Below are 18,016 nucleotides of genomic sequence, written 5' to 3'. Positions count from 1 at the left end.
ATTATGTTTATTATTAACACATGCACAGAATAACACCTTTTTAAAAAAAATCAAACAATTTTCTTCTCTGTAATATTTACTATGGGATATTTTTAATCTGAACTAATCCTATTAGATGTTTCCATGGGTTAAACAACACAGCCATTTAAAACTGTTGGCCTCCTGATGGACGCTTCGGAGGAGGCAGTGAAGGAAAGAACATGCACACATTTTTTTCAAAGCAGAATTTAGAATTAGGTTTCTAAAATTTTGTTCAAACATCAACTTCAAATTACTCAAAATGCACATTGTTCTGCTGAACTGTTCAAATCTATCACCCAACAAACAATAGCAGGTTCTAATCGATTTGAACAAATTCAGAAAATCTCAAAAAAATTGTATCCCTTTCATATTCTTGTTCTTTTGGCTGCCCAGTAGTGCATTAAACGACAAATAAAACACTAGCAGTTGTACCAGCGATCAGGACCTTCACTAAGAGGAGGAGTTTGGAAACGTTAGGACTATTCTCTGAACAGAGAATGTTAAGAAGTGAGCACATGTAAGGCGATGAGAAGTTTTAATGGAGCAAGTAGACAAAAATTATTCCTCTAGTGAACTGGTCAACCACCAGAGATGATGGCTGGAAATTTACCGGCACGCCCACCCCGGAATTGGGGCAGGCGAGGCTCGCAGAACAGAATTCTCTGTTGGTCTTGGGCAGGATTTTACAAGCCTCTCCGGCTGATGGAGTCAAAATTGTTGACACAAGCTCTCTCCATCCCCAGTCGCCAGATGGGGGATGAGAATTGTTTTTTAGCATTTCGGGGTCTGAAGTGTTCTACCCGAAAAGATGATGGGAGGGGATTCCATAAATAGAGAGTTGGACTCCAGTAAAAGGGACATGCCGTGTTATAGACAGAAATTGCGGATGTTGGGACCTTGCACAATGACTCTTTCGAAAAGACCAAGGCAATGATGGGCTAAATAACCTCCTGTTAAAAGTTTTTATGATTCTGTAGCCCAAAGTCAATGATAATTAAAAGTTACTACAGTTGTGATAGTTATAAGAAATGTGGTTAGCATTAGGCAAACAACTGTGCTGAAAGATTCTATGACGAATATTGCAACATAATTGCATGGTGAGGGTAGAGAGATGAATGGAGCATCTGGTGATGAGTTTGGGTTTTGTTGTAGCAATTCCATGTCAGTTTACTACTGTTGTGAAAGATCCAGCGAAAAGGGTGCTTGAAATTATGGTAAGCTCTTGATATTTTTGTGGTGGGAGAAGAAAAATGAAGTTTGAGGTTTAAAGTGAAGACAAATCTTGGTTAGAGCCTTTGTTCATTACTCTGGACAGGAAAGAAGACGGTGGTGCAATTTTAATGCCAGGAGTGTAGTGAATAAAGTGGATGAGCTTAGAGCGTGGATTGCTGCTTCGAATTGTGATGTGGTGGCCATTACGGAGACTTGGATGTCTCAGGGACAGGACTGGGTGCTTCAGGTGCCGGGTTTTAGATGTTTCAGGAAGGACAGGGAGGGAGGCAAGAGAGGGGGGGGAGTGGCACTGTTGATCAGGGATAGTGTCACGGCTGTAGAGAAGGTGGACGCCGTGGAGGGATTGACTACGGAGTCTCTGTGGGTGGAGGTGAGGAACAGGAAGGGGTCGGTAACGTTGCTGGGTGTTTTCTATAGGCCGCCCAATAGTAACAGAGATGTTGAGGAGCAGATGGGGAAACAGATCCTGGAGAGATGTAGGAATAACAGAGTTGTCGTGATGGGAGATTTTAATTTCCCAAACATAGATTGGAATATCCCTAGGGCTAGGGGTTTGGATGGAGAGGAGTTTGTTAGGTGTGTCCAGGAGAGTTTCCTGACACAGTATGTGGATAAGCCTACTAGAGGAGAGGCTGTACTTGATCTGGTGCTGGCTAATGAACCTGGACAGGTGGAGGATCTCTCGGTGGGTGAGCATCTTGGGGATAGCGATCATAATTCTATCTCCTTCACGATAGCATTGGAAAGAGATAGGATCAGGCAGGCTAGGAAAGTGTTTCTCTGGAGTAAAGGGAAATACAGTGTCATCAGGGAGGAAATTAGACGGGTAAATTGGAAGGAGGCATTCTTGGGGAAAAGTACCGAAGGAAAGTGGAGGATTTTCAAGGAATGTTTGTCTGGAGCTCTGCATGACAACGTTCCGATGAGACAGGGGGGTGTTGGTAGGGTACGGGAACCGTGGTGCACGAAGGTTGTGATGAACCTGGTGAATAAGAAAAGAGAGGCGTACAGAAGGTTCAGAGAGCTAGGAGGTGTTAAGGATTTAGAGGAGTATACGGGATGTAGGAAGGAGCTTAAGAAGGAAATTAGGAGAGCGAGAAGGGGTCATGAGAAGGCCTTGGCGGGTAAGATTAAGGAGAATCCCAAGGCTTTCTACAAATATGTCAAGAGTAAAAGGATGAGATGTGAAGGCATAGGACCCTTAAAAGGTGAAGGGGGAAAAGTTTGTGTGGAACCGTTAGAAATGGCGGAGCTGCTTAATGAATACTTTACCTCGGTATTCACGGTGGAAAGGGATCTGGGTGGTTGTACTGCTGGTTTGCGGTGGACAGAAAGGATCGAGCATGTGGACATAAAGAAAGAGGATGTGTTGGAACTATTGAATGGCATCAAGGTTGGTAAGTCGCCGGGACCGGATGGGATGTACCCCAGGTTACTGTGGGAGGCGAGGGAGGAGATTGCGGAGCCTTTGGCGATGATCTTTGCATCGTCGATGGAGACGGGAGAGGTTCCGGAGGATTGGAGGATTGCAGATGTGGTCCCTATATTCAAGAAAGGGAACAGGGACAGCCCGGGAAATTACCGACCGGTGAGTCTAACCTCAGTGGTTGGTAAGTTGATGGAGAGGATCCTGAGAGACAGGATTTATGATCATCTAGAGAAGTTTAGTATGATCAAAAGTAGTCAGCACGGCTTTGTCAAGGGCAGGTCGTGCCTTACGAGCCTGGTTGAGTTCTTTGAAAATGTGACCAAACACATTGACGAAGGAAGAGCGGTGGATGTGGTCTATATGGACTTCAGCAAGGCGTTCGATAAGGTCCCCCATGCAAGACTTCTTGAGAAAGTGAGAGGGCATGGGATCCAAGGGGCTGTTGCCTTGTGGATCCAGAACTGGCTTGCCTGCAGAAGGCAGAGAGTGGCTGTGGAGGGGTCTTTCTCTGCATGGAGGTCAGTGACCAGTGGAGTGCCCCAGGGATCTGTTCTGGGACCCTTGCTGTTTGTCATTTTCATAAATGACCTGGATGAGGAAGTGGAGGGATGGGTTGGTAAGTTTGCTGACGACACCAAGGTAGGTGGTGTTGTGGATAGTTTGGAGGGATGTCAGAAGTTGCAGCGAGACATAGATAGAATGCAAGACTGGGCGGAGAAGTGGCAGATGGACTTCAACCCGGATAAGTGTGTGGTGATCCATTTTGGCAGATCCAATGGGATGAAGCAGCAGTATAATATGAAGGGTACCATTCTTAGCAGTGTAGAGGATCAGAAGGACCTTGGGGTCCGGGTCCATAGGACTCTTAAATCGGCCTCGCAAGTGGAGGATGCGGTCAAGAAGGCGTACGGCGTACTGGCCTTCATTAATCGAGGGATTGAGTTTAGGAGTCGGGAGATAATGCTGCAGCTTTATAGGACCCTGGTTAGACCCCACTTGGAGTACTGCGCGCAGTTCTGGTCACCTCATTACAGGAAAGATGTTGAAGCCATTGAAAGGGTGCAGAGGAGATTTACAAGGATGTTGCCTGGATTGGGGGGCATGCCTTATGAGGATAGGTTGAGGGAGCTTGGTCTCTTCTCCCTGGAGAGACGAAGGATGAGAGGTGACCTGATAGAGGTTTACAAGATGTTGAGAGGTCTGGATAGGGTAGACTCCCAGAGGCTATTTCCAAGGGCTGAAATGGTTGCTACGAGAGGACACAGGTTTAAGGTGCTGGGGGGTAGGTACAGAGGAGATGTCAGGGGTAAGTTTTTCACTCAGAGGGTGGTGGGTGAGTGGAATCGGCTGACGTCGGTGGTGGTGGAGGCAAACTCGTTGGGGTCTTTTAAGAGACTTCTGGATGAGTACATGGGATTTAATGGGATTGAGGGCTATAGATAGGCCTAGAGGTGGGGATGTGATCGGCGCAACTTGTGGGCCGAAGGGCCTGTTTGTGCTGTGGCTTTCTATGTTCTATGTTCTATGTTAATCGTCCATCTTTGTCCCTCTCTCTAATCCAATTTTTTTGAAATATTTAATTAACATTTTAAATCAACAGACCTGTTCATAAAATGTATAATTATGCTCAGACTCGGGTGTCTGGAGTGTAGGCAATTGCAAAGGAGGCTGGAAATGACTTCAGGAGGACATAGCCAGGATTAGATGTCAACTTAACACTGAGAAATGAGGTGATTCTTCTTGAAGAAAAATATGGAGAGGAAATATGTGTATGTACTAGTTTCAAGAGGTAGAGAAATGTGGAAGTTAAAATACATAAAACTTTAAAATGGGATGGTCAAGTTCATAAGTGCTTTATTTGGCTTCGGAAACAGCACAGGGATAACTATTTTTAAAACGGAGGTAAAATTAAACTTGCACAACTCATTGCTTAGATTGAAATTAGATTATAGTGTCCAGTTTTTGGTTTCTCTGTTAGGAAGAATATCCAGGCCAAGGGGAATGTATGTAAGAGATTGGTCGGGTGATGCTGGGGATGAGAGGATTTAATTACAAAGAAAAATATTGTTTTTCCACAAGAACAGAGAAAGTTTAAGAAGAGATTTGATTGAGCTTTTAAAAGGGATTTGATGGGGTGGTAAGTAGAGGAGAACATTTCTAATCTAAGATCATTAAAAGAAAGAATAGAGAAGGTAGGATTTTCTTTTAATGGTGTGAGTTGTTAAGAAATGAATGCCCTTACCATCAGCTATTGTAGATGGAGAATCCATAATAATAGTTTTAAATGCAAAGTGGATATGGAGCAAGGACTGGGGAGTGTGGCCAGAAAAATAACTCTGAGAGCTAAGAATTACACAATTAACTAAAATCCTACCAGGTTTAAAGTAAAAAATAACACTTGTGGAAATTTACAGACAGTCAGTCAGCATCGGAAAGAGAAAGATAAGTTAACATTTTGGGTAGGACCTTTATCAGAACACTGATGGAAAAGTCACATTTGAGACATTAATCTATATTTTTTCAGATGCTGATGGAACAACCTTGCATTTACTACATTTAGTGCTTTAAGATTTCCACAATTCATGATTTTTTAAAAATCTTTTGTAAAGGTTGAAATGAGCAACTTTTGTACAGTATTTATTTTGTGTTGCACGCAATTGGGATAAAATGGTAACACAACCTAATTATGAAGGTTGTGGAAAACTCTGAGCAAATGAAGAGTAAACATTATAGTGATTCAAGTGTCAACACAAACTACCTCAGTACCTATGAATCTATATGCAGCTGTGTTTTTATATGTTGTATATTTTTGTTATTGGGAGAGGGAGGGGGAAGAGAATTGAGATTCTCATTTTTCTCCCTTTGCAGGCCCCTCTCTACGGCGAACTGGGCCACGGTCTTCTTCACATCCGCTGTCAGGAGGTGAGATTGAAGCAGGGTGAGCCAAACCATATTACTGTAGTCTTTTTCCCTTTTGCAGGCTGCTGTAAAATGTCCCCCCTGTAATAGGAAGCATGGGACACTGGGCCACAGCATTCTCCACCACTGTGGTTAACTGATAATTATATCAGGAAGGCCACATCAAGCAGTGACAGACAGGTAGACAAGATTGGTGCTTCATTGATCATTGATCATTATTTTAGATAATTCTTGCAAATGCAGTGAATTATTTTTAGTGTTTGAGTTTTAAAAAAATCTCATTTACAAATATTGATTTGAGCTCTAAACTGAATAGGTTGTTTTAAAATTTTGTTTAAATATTTTTGCTTTTTTGGCTAGCAAAACTTGATTATTTAATGGGCCAGATTTTGCTGAAACAGCGAGTCTAAAGACATTTGCTATTGGACTTACCCCCACATCCTTTCAGCTCAATTTCTTTTAACCCCACAAAATTGCTGGAAGTGGTGTTAGCTGTTAACAGTGCAGAGAGGGAAAGGGTGCTTCTGGAACTTGATTGACCAGGCCAATGGACAAGCGCTGGAATTTTACCGCTCTGACCACCACAGGAATCGGAGCGGGTGAGGGGCGGACAGTGGGAAGGTCCGTTGACCTCGGGCGGGATTTTTCCGTTTCAGGACGAGCGTGGCTGTAAAACCCCGCCCCAGGTCTCCTTAACCAGTTAGATTGAGAAATACAAAGCAGAAGGACTGGGAAGGAGAATTCAATGTTGGATCAGGTACAGAAAGACAAACAAAAGACAGGGAAGAAATAGTGGAACGATAGAGGCAATCCAAGACAAAAGAAAAGTAAGACATTTTTTAAACTTTATATTTTAAAAATCTCAAGTTGAAATCTGAAGGATTGAGGCTCCCTTTTGTAATAGTTAGTTTTCCATCCCAAAATGGTTGATTAGCAGTAATTAACACATGTTGATATCACTTTGCAATATCTCTTTTTGTATCCACAATGGAAATACACCCACTTCGTGCCATCTCAATATGCGTCAAAGGTGAGACAGACAGGAAATGTTGTTTTTGAGAAGCTAATGGCACAGCAGCGCAGCTTGGACAGCAAGATTTGGATATTTGCATATAACTGTGCATTTGCTCCTTTAAATGTGCTGTAACGTTTACACAAATGGCGCCATTAGCTTCACCATTATTTTGATAGCAAATTCTGGCCTATTGCTTTATTAATTCTGGAGAGAGTGGATCTGTACAGTAGAATTATACACCCTGACGTTGTGGTCTCTAAGCAGTTAATGTTATTTTTGGATGCAGAGCGCTTGAGGCTTAATGAGCCTGTCCACTATAAAAATTTATGGAAGAGGTTGATAGCCAAAAAATATATGATGCCTATTTCCAGCTCTAAAGATTTCCAAAAGTGCTTTTTTTAAAAAAAATGAAATTGAGGTTCAAAATTAATCAAGTCTTTTGAATCCATGGTTACTGAAAATAGTGGGTAGAAATTACAAGTGCTTAAAGCTCAGTACTAAAATGTTAACCATGCCAAAATAAAATGAAGTATTGGATAAAGGAATAATGTACAAATTAGGTAACAATTCATCAGCATCCATTTCTAGTTTTGTGAGTCAATTGTTGGTTGAAGTATTAAGGAAATAGCTTCAAATATTGATAAGCTCAATAGACCAGAAGTGCTAAGCATGATTCCGAATGTTCAGTGTTGAGTACATTAATCTCAATAGGAACAGCAACAGGGTGTTATTGTATGCTTCAGGGTTCTGGGCTGAAGAAAGGAATGTGGCCACTCTTGAGGCTGTAGGAAATCTCCCAACACCAGGTTAAAGTCCAACAGGTTTATTTGGTATCACGAGCTTTCGGAGAGCTGCTCCTTCATCAAGCGACTCACCTGATGAAGGAGCAGCACCCCAAAAGCTCGTGATACCAAATAAACCTGTTGGACTTTAACCTGGTGTTGGGAGATTTCCTACTGTGCCCATTCCAGTCTAACGAAGGCATCTCCACATTATGACTCTTGAGGCTGGATTAGATACTAACAGTGAGCTCCCTCCAGCGTAAATGACGGGGGCAAATTGGTCTCCTCTTGGCTGGCGTTAATTTTTCAGGTGATGCCCTTTAATTAGTATAATAGTATCTCATTGGGACCAAGTTGACAGGTCCAGCAAGGATGGGATGGGGGACATGTTGGAGGGAAAGGGGAGAATGGATGCAGGGAATCTTTGATTGGTACCAGGAACCTGACCAGAGGCAACCCCCAATTAAGGATGAGGCACCTAATTGGGCATTAATTGCCCACTTAAAGGCCTCAATTGGGCCATGGACTGACAATACTTAATGCCTCTCCCATCACAGGTAAAATTCCATCTGGGACAGTCAAGCAGGCAGTGGGCACATCGCCAAAGGCATAGCGTCTAACTTACGGGTCCAGCTGCCAGTTTTCCTGTCCGGGTGGCCAATAAAATTCAGCCCCTAACCTTTATCCAGTGATCCTTGGAGAAGGGCAAATATAGAATGAGGGCAGGATTGTTCTTGACTTGATGCCTCTGATTGAATATCCTGATAGAAGCGGTGCATAAATGACAGTCAATAGCTGCTGATATTCGGGGAACATTTTCATAGAGTTGGTGTATACAAGAGTGCAAAAGGGTAAGTGGGGATGGGGTAAAATGAAAATAAGAACCAAAGCGGTTCTGGCTAATACCTCCTTTTGCTTTTGTTTTTTACTATTTTGAATGCACAAGAATCTCAATGTTTAGGATAACAGTTGTAACAATTTTTAATAAAAACCTAGTGCAGGATTTTCAGTCAGACTTGTTTAGTGGATTCCAAGAAGCCGAAAAGCCAAGGACAGTTGCAGAAAATGTTTCCAATGAATTCATTGCTTCAGGAAAACATATAAAAAAGCCTGTGGTAGCTTAAAAGATTTTGTGCACTGCACAAATAAAGCTCTTGCATAATCCTTCATTGATTATCTGCTGTCAGCACCTATGACTCTTTGTTGGATAAGCTTAACTTGTTTTTCTGCAAAATCATACAGCATGGTTCCATGTATAAAGGAGTCAGTTCCTTTAAGTAATAATCTGCTGGGGTTTTCTGTGTGCAGATGAATCTAAAGGACATTCTGTCCTCCCATCAGTAAAGCCTATTTATTGTTGAAAATGCATTTGTGATGAAATACAAGCTTATCCTGTGGATCTCGGTGCTTCAGTGGTTTTTGTTTTGTACCATTCATGATGATTCTTTTTTTTTGGACTAAATATTTTACAAAGTTTGCGACTAGCATGCGCAAGTATTTATTACAAACGCTTGTGTTTGGCATGTTTGTCTGTCTTGCATTTTGTTCTCGTGAATAAATAAGGGCATTCCTGCAGATTTAGCAGCCTCAGAGCATAAATTCTGCCCTTTGTGACTGGAGACTTGTAGTTCAATTATAGTCACTCAGCTCAATGAAGGGAAAAAAAAAAAGTCTTAAATAGTTATGAACATAGCAGCTTTTACTTTACATTCTATTCCACAATGATATTTCCTAATCATTACAATTCGGCATCATATTAGTTTTGCTGGTGACATGAATATGCGATGTCGCTTATAAAATTTGTCTGTTGTCTATATTGTGACAGTTGGAGTATCTTAGTTTTCTTTTTTTGGTGAAATGTTTTGTTATTTTGCTTCTCTACTTTGTTATTTTCTACTTTAATCATTCACCATACTAAAAACCTTTCTCCCCAGTTATGTCCAAACAAAACACATTTTCTGAGCTACCTCCTGCCATGTTAGTCCCTTACCTGCTCCAATTCATATGCCAGGAAGAAAACATCACCAAATAAAACACAGGAAAAATGATCAAACTTGCCATAAAATTTGCTCAACAAATCTATCTCTCTTTTTCCCTCCCTCACAAACATCACAATGCACCCAGCCTGGCCATGAGCATCCTGAACTATGGGTGCACCAGACCCCACCACCCGCCTTGAGGAAGAAACCATTTTATTTTGTCCATCACCAATGCCACAGGAATCAACTAGTAACGAATAAATTCTTTGAAGTACAGTTGCTGAACATCAGCGGAGGTAATATTTTCATACATTTTTAAGTTCTTACTGTTGCATGTTCTACAGTGGTCCCACTATAAACCAAATTTGCAAATGGTCAAAATACTAAGTCATGAAATGTTCATTCAAAAATATTAGTGCTCCAGTTTGTTTTGAGGTGAAGCTGAAGGGAGTTGAAATTATAGCTTTAGTGTACCTTTACCCTCAACGATACAGGAATGCAGATCCCATCATGTGGACGATATATATATCTGTCTTGTAGGTCATTAAAATACAAGTTATTTACATAGGGCTTGAAATTAATATTATACTTTAACTACATTGTTATATTTGTGTTTTGTTAGTGGACACATTCTGTAAAGTAAGGGAATGATATGTGAAAGATCCACATGATGCCAGGTAGATTGATAAATGCTGATACCATGTTAATTATTTTCAGAATTTTGCTTTGAATTCAGTTCCTTATAGGATGACTGAAATCTCCCTTTTTTTTAAAATGTTGTGCAGCGTCAGAAATGACATGACTGTAATGGGTAAAATACTGGAAAGGGCCCGGGTGTAGATTATAAAAGATTGCTTACATTGAGGTTGTGGAGAATTGTTTTTGGAAACTATCTGACTGTAAAACTCTACAGAGATGAAGAAAGTATTAACTGTTAACATTAAGGAAGACATTTGATCAGGTACCTGTACTTAAGATTACACACTCCATCAAGAGCATATTAATAGCACCAAAATTGTTTTTCTGACACTCCCAACTGTAGAATGATTGTTCCTGTTGCTATATTATAGGTGCAGGATTAATTAATACAAATTTTACAATGCCAATTACAGTACTCTAATTTCAGTGGGATATGAACTGCTACTTGGAAAACATGTTTGTGAGTAGTGAGCTAATTTGGGATGAAATGGTGAAAAATTAGATTTTCTTGTAATAAAACAGTGAAATAAAGCTCCTTTGAAGATGCTATTCTTGATTTCATTGTCAGGCAAAAGGAGTGACCCAACTTGAAACTGCTGTATCTGATTGAAGATGTATCACTGAATTAAGATATAGGAGGGGAGAGGACTATTTAATACCAAAATAATCTCTGTTAGAGACATTATACAATTATGCTTTGTTGAATATTTTCAAGTGGAAAGGTGTTCTCACTGGGCTATCTCGGTGATTCTAGGTTGATCTTGTGACATCAAGGATTCAAAATGGGCAGTGGAACATGGGGTGGATTGCACAAGCAAATCCAAGTTCGTTAGCAATTTTTACCTGGAATGTCAAAATTGAGGGCCTGTTATTTTGGTCTTTTATGATTTGACACTTTAAACTTTTAAAATATATTTTATATGTATTTTCCTGTGGCCTGATTTATTCTTAATTGTGTCCCCTATCCCCACCCTGAAACAGTTGATAACTAAATCTATCTTAAGTATACTAGTTATTTACAATATATTCCATGAAACTACCCTGTATTTTTTCTTCGTTGGGCAGCTTAATGGCTATACATTTTGTATTTAGTTCTTTTGCATAAGGAACAGAAGAGGTTTATGCAAGCTTGCCTCCAATCCTCTTCCTCCCCCACCCCCTCTGTTTCATAGTGTATTTTTCTTTTCAGGCGCATAGTTGGCACTGAGCATTCCCAGGACTGGTACAGTACTAGACTTAGGATAAAACTCTGTCTACATTGTCTCAACACCAGAATGCCCTGTAATACATATATTTCCCTAGTTTCTACACCAACGGTTATTGGTCAGAGTGACATTACCTACTAGGAATAGTTTCTGCTGTGACTGTATGCCCACAAGGAATTTGGATAAGCCTACCCAAACTCTCACTTTATACGCAACAGTTAGAGCAGGCATAAAGAGAAATCTTTCATTTTATCACTCGAGCTGAATTTAAATTTGGGTCCTATAGATGAAAAGCCAGGATTTTATCATTCTGCACACTTCGTGGAGGATCTCAGTAATAAAAAATAAGGATATATTTGCACCCCTTAACATTTTTAACCATATCATACTTTTCTCTGACCCACCTCTGTAATGATGTGGAGATGCCGGCGTTGGACTGGGGTAAACACAGTAAGAAGTTTAACAACACCAGGTTAAAGTCCAACAGGTTTATTTGGTAGCAAAAGCCACACAAGCTTTCGGAGCTCCAAGCCCCTTCTTCAGGTGAGTGAAGAAGGGGCTTGGAGCTCCGAAAGCTTGTGTGGCTTTTGCTACCAAATAAACCTGTTGGACTTTAACCTGGTGTTGTTAAACTTCTTACCATCTCTGTAAAACAGCACTTCCCCTTTTCTAGTCTTGCCTATCCTAATCTAGAACATAGAACATAGAAAAACTACAGCACAAACAGGCCCTTCGGCCCACAAGTTGTGCCGAAAACACATCCCTACCTTCTAGACCTACCTATAACCCTCCATCCTATTAAGCTCCATGTACTCATCCAGGAGTCTCTTAAAAGACCCTATTGAGTTTGCCTCCACCACTACTGACGGCAACCGATTCCACTCGCCCACCACACTCTGTGTGAAAAACTTACCCCTAACACCTCCCCTGTACCTACCCCCCAGCACCTTAAACCTGTGTCCTCTCGTAGCAGACATTTCCACCCTGGGAAAAAGCTTCTGAGAGTCCACCCGATCTATGCCTCTCAACATCTTATACACCTCTATTAGGTCTCCTCTCATCCTTCGTCTCTCCAAGGAGAAAAGACCAAGCTCCCTCAGCCTATCCTCCATAAGGCATGCCACTCAATCCAGGCAACATCCTTGTAAATCTCCTCTGCACCCTTTCAATCTTTTCCACATCCTTCCTGTAATGAGGCGACCAGAACTGAGCACAGTACTCCAAGTGGGGTCTGACGAGGGTCTTGTATAGCTGCATCATTACCCAGTCTGTATCCCTTCAATAGCTTTCCTTTTGTTTTCATGCACACCTCTGGTGGTCCCCAAGATTCAAGGAATGAACATCCTAAAATAAAATATCACGTAACAAATCCACCATATCAGTCAATGGTACAACTTCATGAATTGTTCACCCATACATAACTATGCTATTTCCTGAAAAGTAAAAAATTGCAGCTGATTCTGGAAAATATTGGGAAGCTCCTCTTTGACCTGTAAAGTAAATCAAGCAAGCTGTAAGAGATGGTGATAGCCCATGACCTGCATAATCACAACAATCTGCCTATTCCCAATATAATTCTTATCCAATATTAAAAATAGTGTTCTGTTGTATCAGTTATTCTTGGCTAATAGCATACATCAGTGTACCTCCACCTCTTGTCCCACAAGTGATAATTTAGCCCTCAAATTGGGTGCTAACATTAGATTATCAGCATCATGAAGTTATCCCAACAAAGTAATGATTCCTGTTGCCTAGGGTGGTGTACTTCGGATTGCTAAGTAGTTGAGATGTGCTTTCTAGTACTCCCCTGGCTTTGAATAAGAAAACATCAACAATACTGTAAATAAAAAATACATTTTTGCATCACTCTCCAGTTGGCTGTACCACATAATGTACAGCTTGCTAAAACCCTTCACAATGTCAATATTACACTCTTCTACTTGGTTTGTTTGCAGAGTTCCTTATGCTCTGTTTGTCGCCTTGAATGCTCATAATCTTCACCAATGAAGAAGCTTGACATAGCAGCCCACTTGATTGGAACCCCATCCACTATCTTAAATATTTTAGTTCCTTATAGTGCCAGAGCAACGTGTAATGTGTATTATCTACAAGATCCATTGCTGCAACTTACCAAGGTTTCTTTGTAGCATCTTCCAAAGCCGTCACCTCCTTCTTCCATCTATTAGAACAAAGCCAGCGGAAATGCAACCACCTGCAAGTGCCGCACCAGGTTGTCATCCCGACTTGGATCTATATCACCTGTTCTTTCATTGTCGATGGATCATAATCCTGGAATTCGTTATGTAACAGCACCACCTACTCGAGGGCAGTTGGGGATGGGCAATAATTGCTGGTGTGGCCAATGATGCCCACATCCCCTGAACAGCCCAAATAAAACATGCTGTGCTATGTACAATGATTCAACTCCCTCCTGATGATTATTATCATCTTTATTGTAATTATATCCTCTTTTACGAATAAAGCTGCATGCCCTACGTTCTGAAGAAAAGGTTGGAACATAAACCTGTATTAACTTTCAGTGCATGCCCCATTTGTCACTACTTTCAGAGACTCATTGCTGTTTTGTCCTCAATTTCCTCATATACGTTTTTGTCTTTAGCAACTTTATCATTTAAGCAGAAGGTCACCAAATGTATGCACACTGCTCAGCTTTACTTTCTATTCCATTACTGTTGCATCATGTACCAACAGCTGTGACTCCGTGGCAGCACAATGTCTCATGAATTAGAAGGTTACACATTCAGAAACCTGAGCACAAAATCTAGGCTGATACTCCAGTGCAGTCCTGAGGGGGTGCGGCACTGTCAAAGATGCTGCTTTTGGATGAGATTTTAAACAAGTCCTGGAATGCCCTCCAAAGTGGACATAACGATCCCATGGAGCTATTTGAAGAAGAGTGAGGGGGAATTCTTCCTCGTGTCCTGGCCAATACTTGCCCCTTGATTTAACATTACAAAAACCCATCATTTTGCCTATGCACAAATTAATAAATTAGTTTCCTACGTTGCAACGGTGACTACAGTTTAGAAATACCATGTCCTGTGGTAGTGTATGACACAAGATAAATTTAAATCTTTTCTTGCAGCAGCTGTAGCTATGGTTGTATTCTCACCAACATTTGTGCTTATGTTGCAGGGCACCAATGCCTCTGCTCTGGAGAAAGACATCGGTCCAGAGCAGTTCCCAATCAATGAACACTACTTTGGTTTGGTCAATGTAAGTTTATTCCACTTTCTGAAGTAACTAATAGCGTTGCATATAGATTGAACTTCAACTGTTTCTAGCTTGAACAATCTTGGTCATATCTTACCATTCTTCGTTTTGCTCTTCCCGGATGTGGATTCTATATTGGGCATGTTATTAGAAGATCTTGGGGTGATTTTAGGGGTAGTTAAAATTCTGAAGGTATTAGATAGAAACAACTATTTCTGGTTATTTGAGGTGTCTAGACAAGGAAACGTAGATACAACATGAGACATAAGAGATTTAGAACCATGAGCAGGTGGAACCTCTCAGAGCTTTAAGCTCATGGAATGCAGTGTTAGTGTCTGAAGGAGAGATCATGTCAACATTAAAAATATAGGTTATTAAAGGAAAAAGGGATATGCGATGAGAAGCACTGCTTATGTGGTGGAGGAATATTGTTTCGTATAGTTTGATTTTGCGCAACACCTTGATTGGAAAACATGAACAAAGCTTTTTATTTCTCCTCTGAAATCTGAGAAAAATCTACGGTTTACTTTCTGCTTTGGGTGCAGCCAGGAAATTATGCACAAAACATTTTTGGCATTGCGCTCCTTGGGTGCCATTTCAAGCTTCTGATAAAATTAATTTGCAATCACAAATGTAAAATCCTCAATGAACCAGTACAGTTGGAGAGTGCAATAAAACATAACCTTTTCTTTCCATTGACAATATTCCTGTATGTAGGGGCTGGACGGGGTAGGTTCTAAGAGGTTGTTTCTGCTGGTTTGGGAATCAAGAGTTTTTAGTTATTAGTGTCTCAAGTAGGTTTACATTAACATTGCAATGAAGTTACTATGAAAATCCCCTACAAGAAGATAGGAGCATGATCTGGGAACAAGGGGTTGAATGATTAGGATTGAGATGAGCAATTTACTTAGAGGGTTGTTAGTCTTTGAAATTTTCTACCCCAGAGGCTTGTGAATGTTGCATTATTGAGTTTATTCGAGGCTAAATAGAACAATATTTGATTTCCTAATCAAAGGATATGGGGCTTGGGTGGGAAAGTGAAGTTGGGTAGAAAGTGAATCATGATATTGAATGGTGAAACAGTCTCCAGGGCTGAATGGCCTACTATGGCTCAGATTTCTCATTCGTATGTTCCTGTTGGCAGCTTTCCATCTTGTGAAATGATGTTGGTCTGTGCTTTGGTGGTGACCTGTTTAACATCGAAAATAGGAGCCAGAGTAAGCCCTTTGAGCCTACTCGGCCACTCATTATGGTCATGGCTGAACATCCAACTCAAGAATCTGATTCTGCCTTCCCTCCATATACTTTGATCCCCTTCGCCCCAAGAGCTATATACAATTCATTCTTGAAAACATACAATGTTTTGGCCTCAACTGTTTGCTGTGGTAGAAAATTCTACATTCTTGCCACTCTCTGGATGAAGAAATTTCTTCTCATCTCAGTCCTAAAAGGTTCACCCCATATCCTTAGATGATGACCTCTGATTCTGAATCACCATTGAGAACATCCCTCCTTTTTTTTGCCCTGTCTTGTTAGTTATCATCTGCTGTGGCTGATGAGCCTCATTCTGGCATTGCAGTCTCTGCCAACTTTGCTGCAGAGGAATACTGTGGGTTGAGAAGATGCACAATTTGCTGTGTTTTCTCTCTGGCCCTCTTCTTGGCCAACTGAGTGCTCTTTCTGCTCACCTCTTCCAATGCCGCTCCAAACAATCTGCCTCCAGAGATCATGGTTGTCGGTGACTGCCTGCCATCTTTCATATCTTGGTTGCGTATCCTTTTAGCCAAGGAATGGATGCCCAGCAGGTCTTGACCCAGTGGCCAATTCACTAGATGGTAGATTTTTGGGTGTGCAGCCACCGTTGAGCCAATGCTGAAGTTGCTGGCTTAGCAACAAGTGTATGTTGCTGGAATGGCCTTTTTTTTTCCTGAACCTTTTGCATTGGTGGTGTTGTGCTGATAAGAGATGCCAAGGATATAACTGAGATAGGGAAGGTGGAAATTGTTCAGCCTTTTCGCCTGCCTAGTCTAAGTTGTCCAGATCTCACCACTGTAGAAGAGTGCACTGAGGATGCAGAGTGGTGTTCTTGATCAGGTTGCTGTTATTTCACATGCTCTTAATCAGCTTGGGCATAACATCTGCAATCAGATTACTGGTGATTATGGGGCCTCTATTTGAAACTATCAACACCCTCCAATATTACATTGTCAGTGCTGATGGATGACAATATGGTAACATCCTGGACCATGATATTTGTCTTCCTGATGCCGATGGTGAGAATGGAGCTCACTACCAGTATAAGGAAGTGTGTTCATTTGCTGCTGCAGGTGTTCCTCAGTATGGAATGCTCATGTAGCATCATCAGTCGGAAGCAACTCTGCTGAGGACTTGGCGTGTATTTTTCTTGGGTCATAGGCAGGCAAGGCTGAACAGCTTTCCATCAGTTCTGTTCTAGCATTCCATGCTGAGGAACATCTGCAGCAGCAAATAGGCAACCTCTGGATGAACTGAAAGCATATGATGGCAGCAAATTGAAGAAAATGGCAATATTGGCACCAGAACACACCCTGTTTGACCCCACAAAGGATTCCGATGTTCCCCCATTTTAGCTGTCCTTATCAATCATGCTGTCATGGTGAGAGGAAGATCACATTGGGCAGCAAATATTCTGCAGCTGAAATAGACCACCTCTGCTCTATGTGCCTTCGGTGAGATTGATGAAGACAATTTATACTGTTCTCTTTTGTTCACAGCATTTCTCTTGCAGCTGCCAGACTGAGAAGAATAGTCATTTGTAGATCTTCCCTTTCTGAAACCACACAGAGAGATTCAGACTAGATGCATTCAGCCAGGATCTGCAGCCTGATGGGGGCAACGGGGAAAATATCTTTCTTAGCGGGAAGATGCCTCAATAGTTGTCGCAATTGCTGCAGTCATGCTTGTTCTTGTACATGGTCACAATCTTTGCATCATGCATATTCTGCCTGGGGGATTGACCCCTCCCAACAGAAACAGAGAAGTTTGTGCAGATGCGGCAGGAATGTCGGTTTCCCATGTATACTGAGTTTAGATGGGCATCTAGAGTTTTGTCCATGGCAATAACTTCACTAAGCTTTTTCATTGTGGGTTTGATATCCAGCTCTTCCATAAACAGACAGGCTTTCTACAGTGTCATAGATTTTCTTGGTGATTGATTTCTCCCTGAAGTGTTCCATCCATTTCGGTGTTTATTGCAGTTGGTGATAACTTCCCTGTATTTGTTGGAGCTGTTTTCTTGCTGATCAACTTGTTGCCTTTTTGATCCCTTCATATATGTTCCTTGCATTCTCTGTGTTGAACTGCACCTACATATCCTAGCAGCATTATAACCAGCAGTCATTGGCGCACAGCCTAGCAGTCTATTGGACTTTATTTCCAGTAGCTCTTAGTTTATTCAGTGTTAGTGCTCGGGTCTCTCGTAATTAACAAGAGTGGACCATTTGGCTCTACTGGAGGTTCCA

The 18,016-nt window shown here is 41.4% G+C and overlaps 1 protein-coding gene across 6 annotated transcripts in view; it reads left to right on the top strand.

Moving 5' to 3' along the window:
- usp46 (ubiquitin specific peptidase 46) overlaps window positions 1-18,016 on the top strand; it is a 67,474-nt gene that overhangs the window by 11,966 nt on the left and 37,492 nt on the right. For 2 of the 6 annotated variants that reach the window (XM_078217198.1, XM_078217199.1), the window contains exons 2-3: window positions 5,552-5,605; window positions 14,439-14,519. In XM_078217198.1, the coding sequence (XP_078073324.1) occupies window positions 5,552-5,605; window positions 14,439-14,519 (135 nt within the window). Of the gene's footprint in view, window positions 1-5,551; window positions 5,622-9,523; window positions 9,675-14,438; window positions 14,520-18,016 lie in introns of those variants that run through there. The other 4 variants (XM_078217200.1, XM_078217201.1, XM_078217203.1 and 1 more) reach the window with 3 other exon arrangements.

Source organism: Mustelus asterias, chromosome 1 (genome assembly GCF_964213995.1).
Source record: "Mustelus asterias chromosome 1, sMusAst1.hap1.1, whole genome shotgun sequence".
NCBI classification, from domain to species: Eukaryota; Metazoa; Chordata; class Chondrichthyes; order Carcharhiniformes; family Triakidae; genus Mustelus; species Mustelus asterias.
This window is presented reverse-complemented; position numbering and strand designations above follow the sequence as displayed.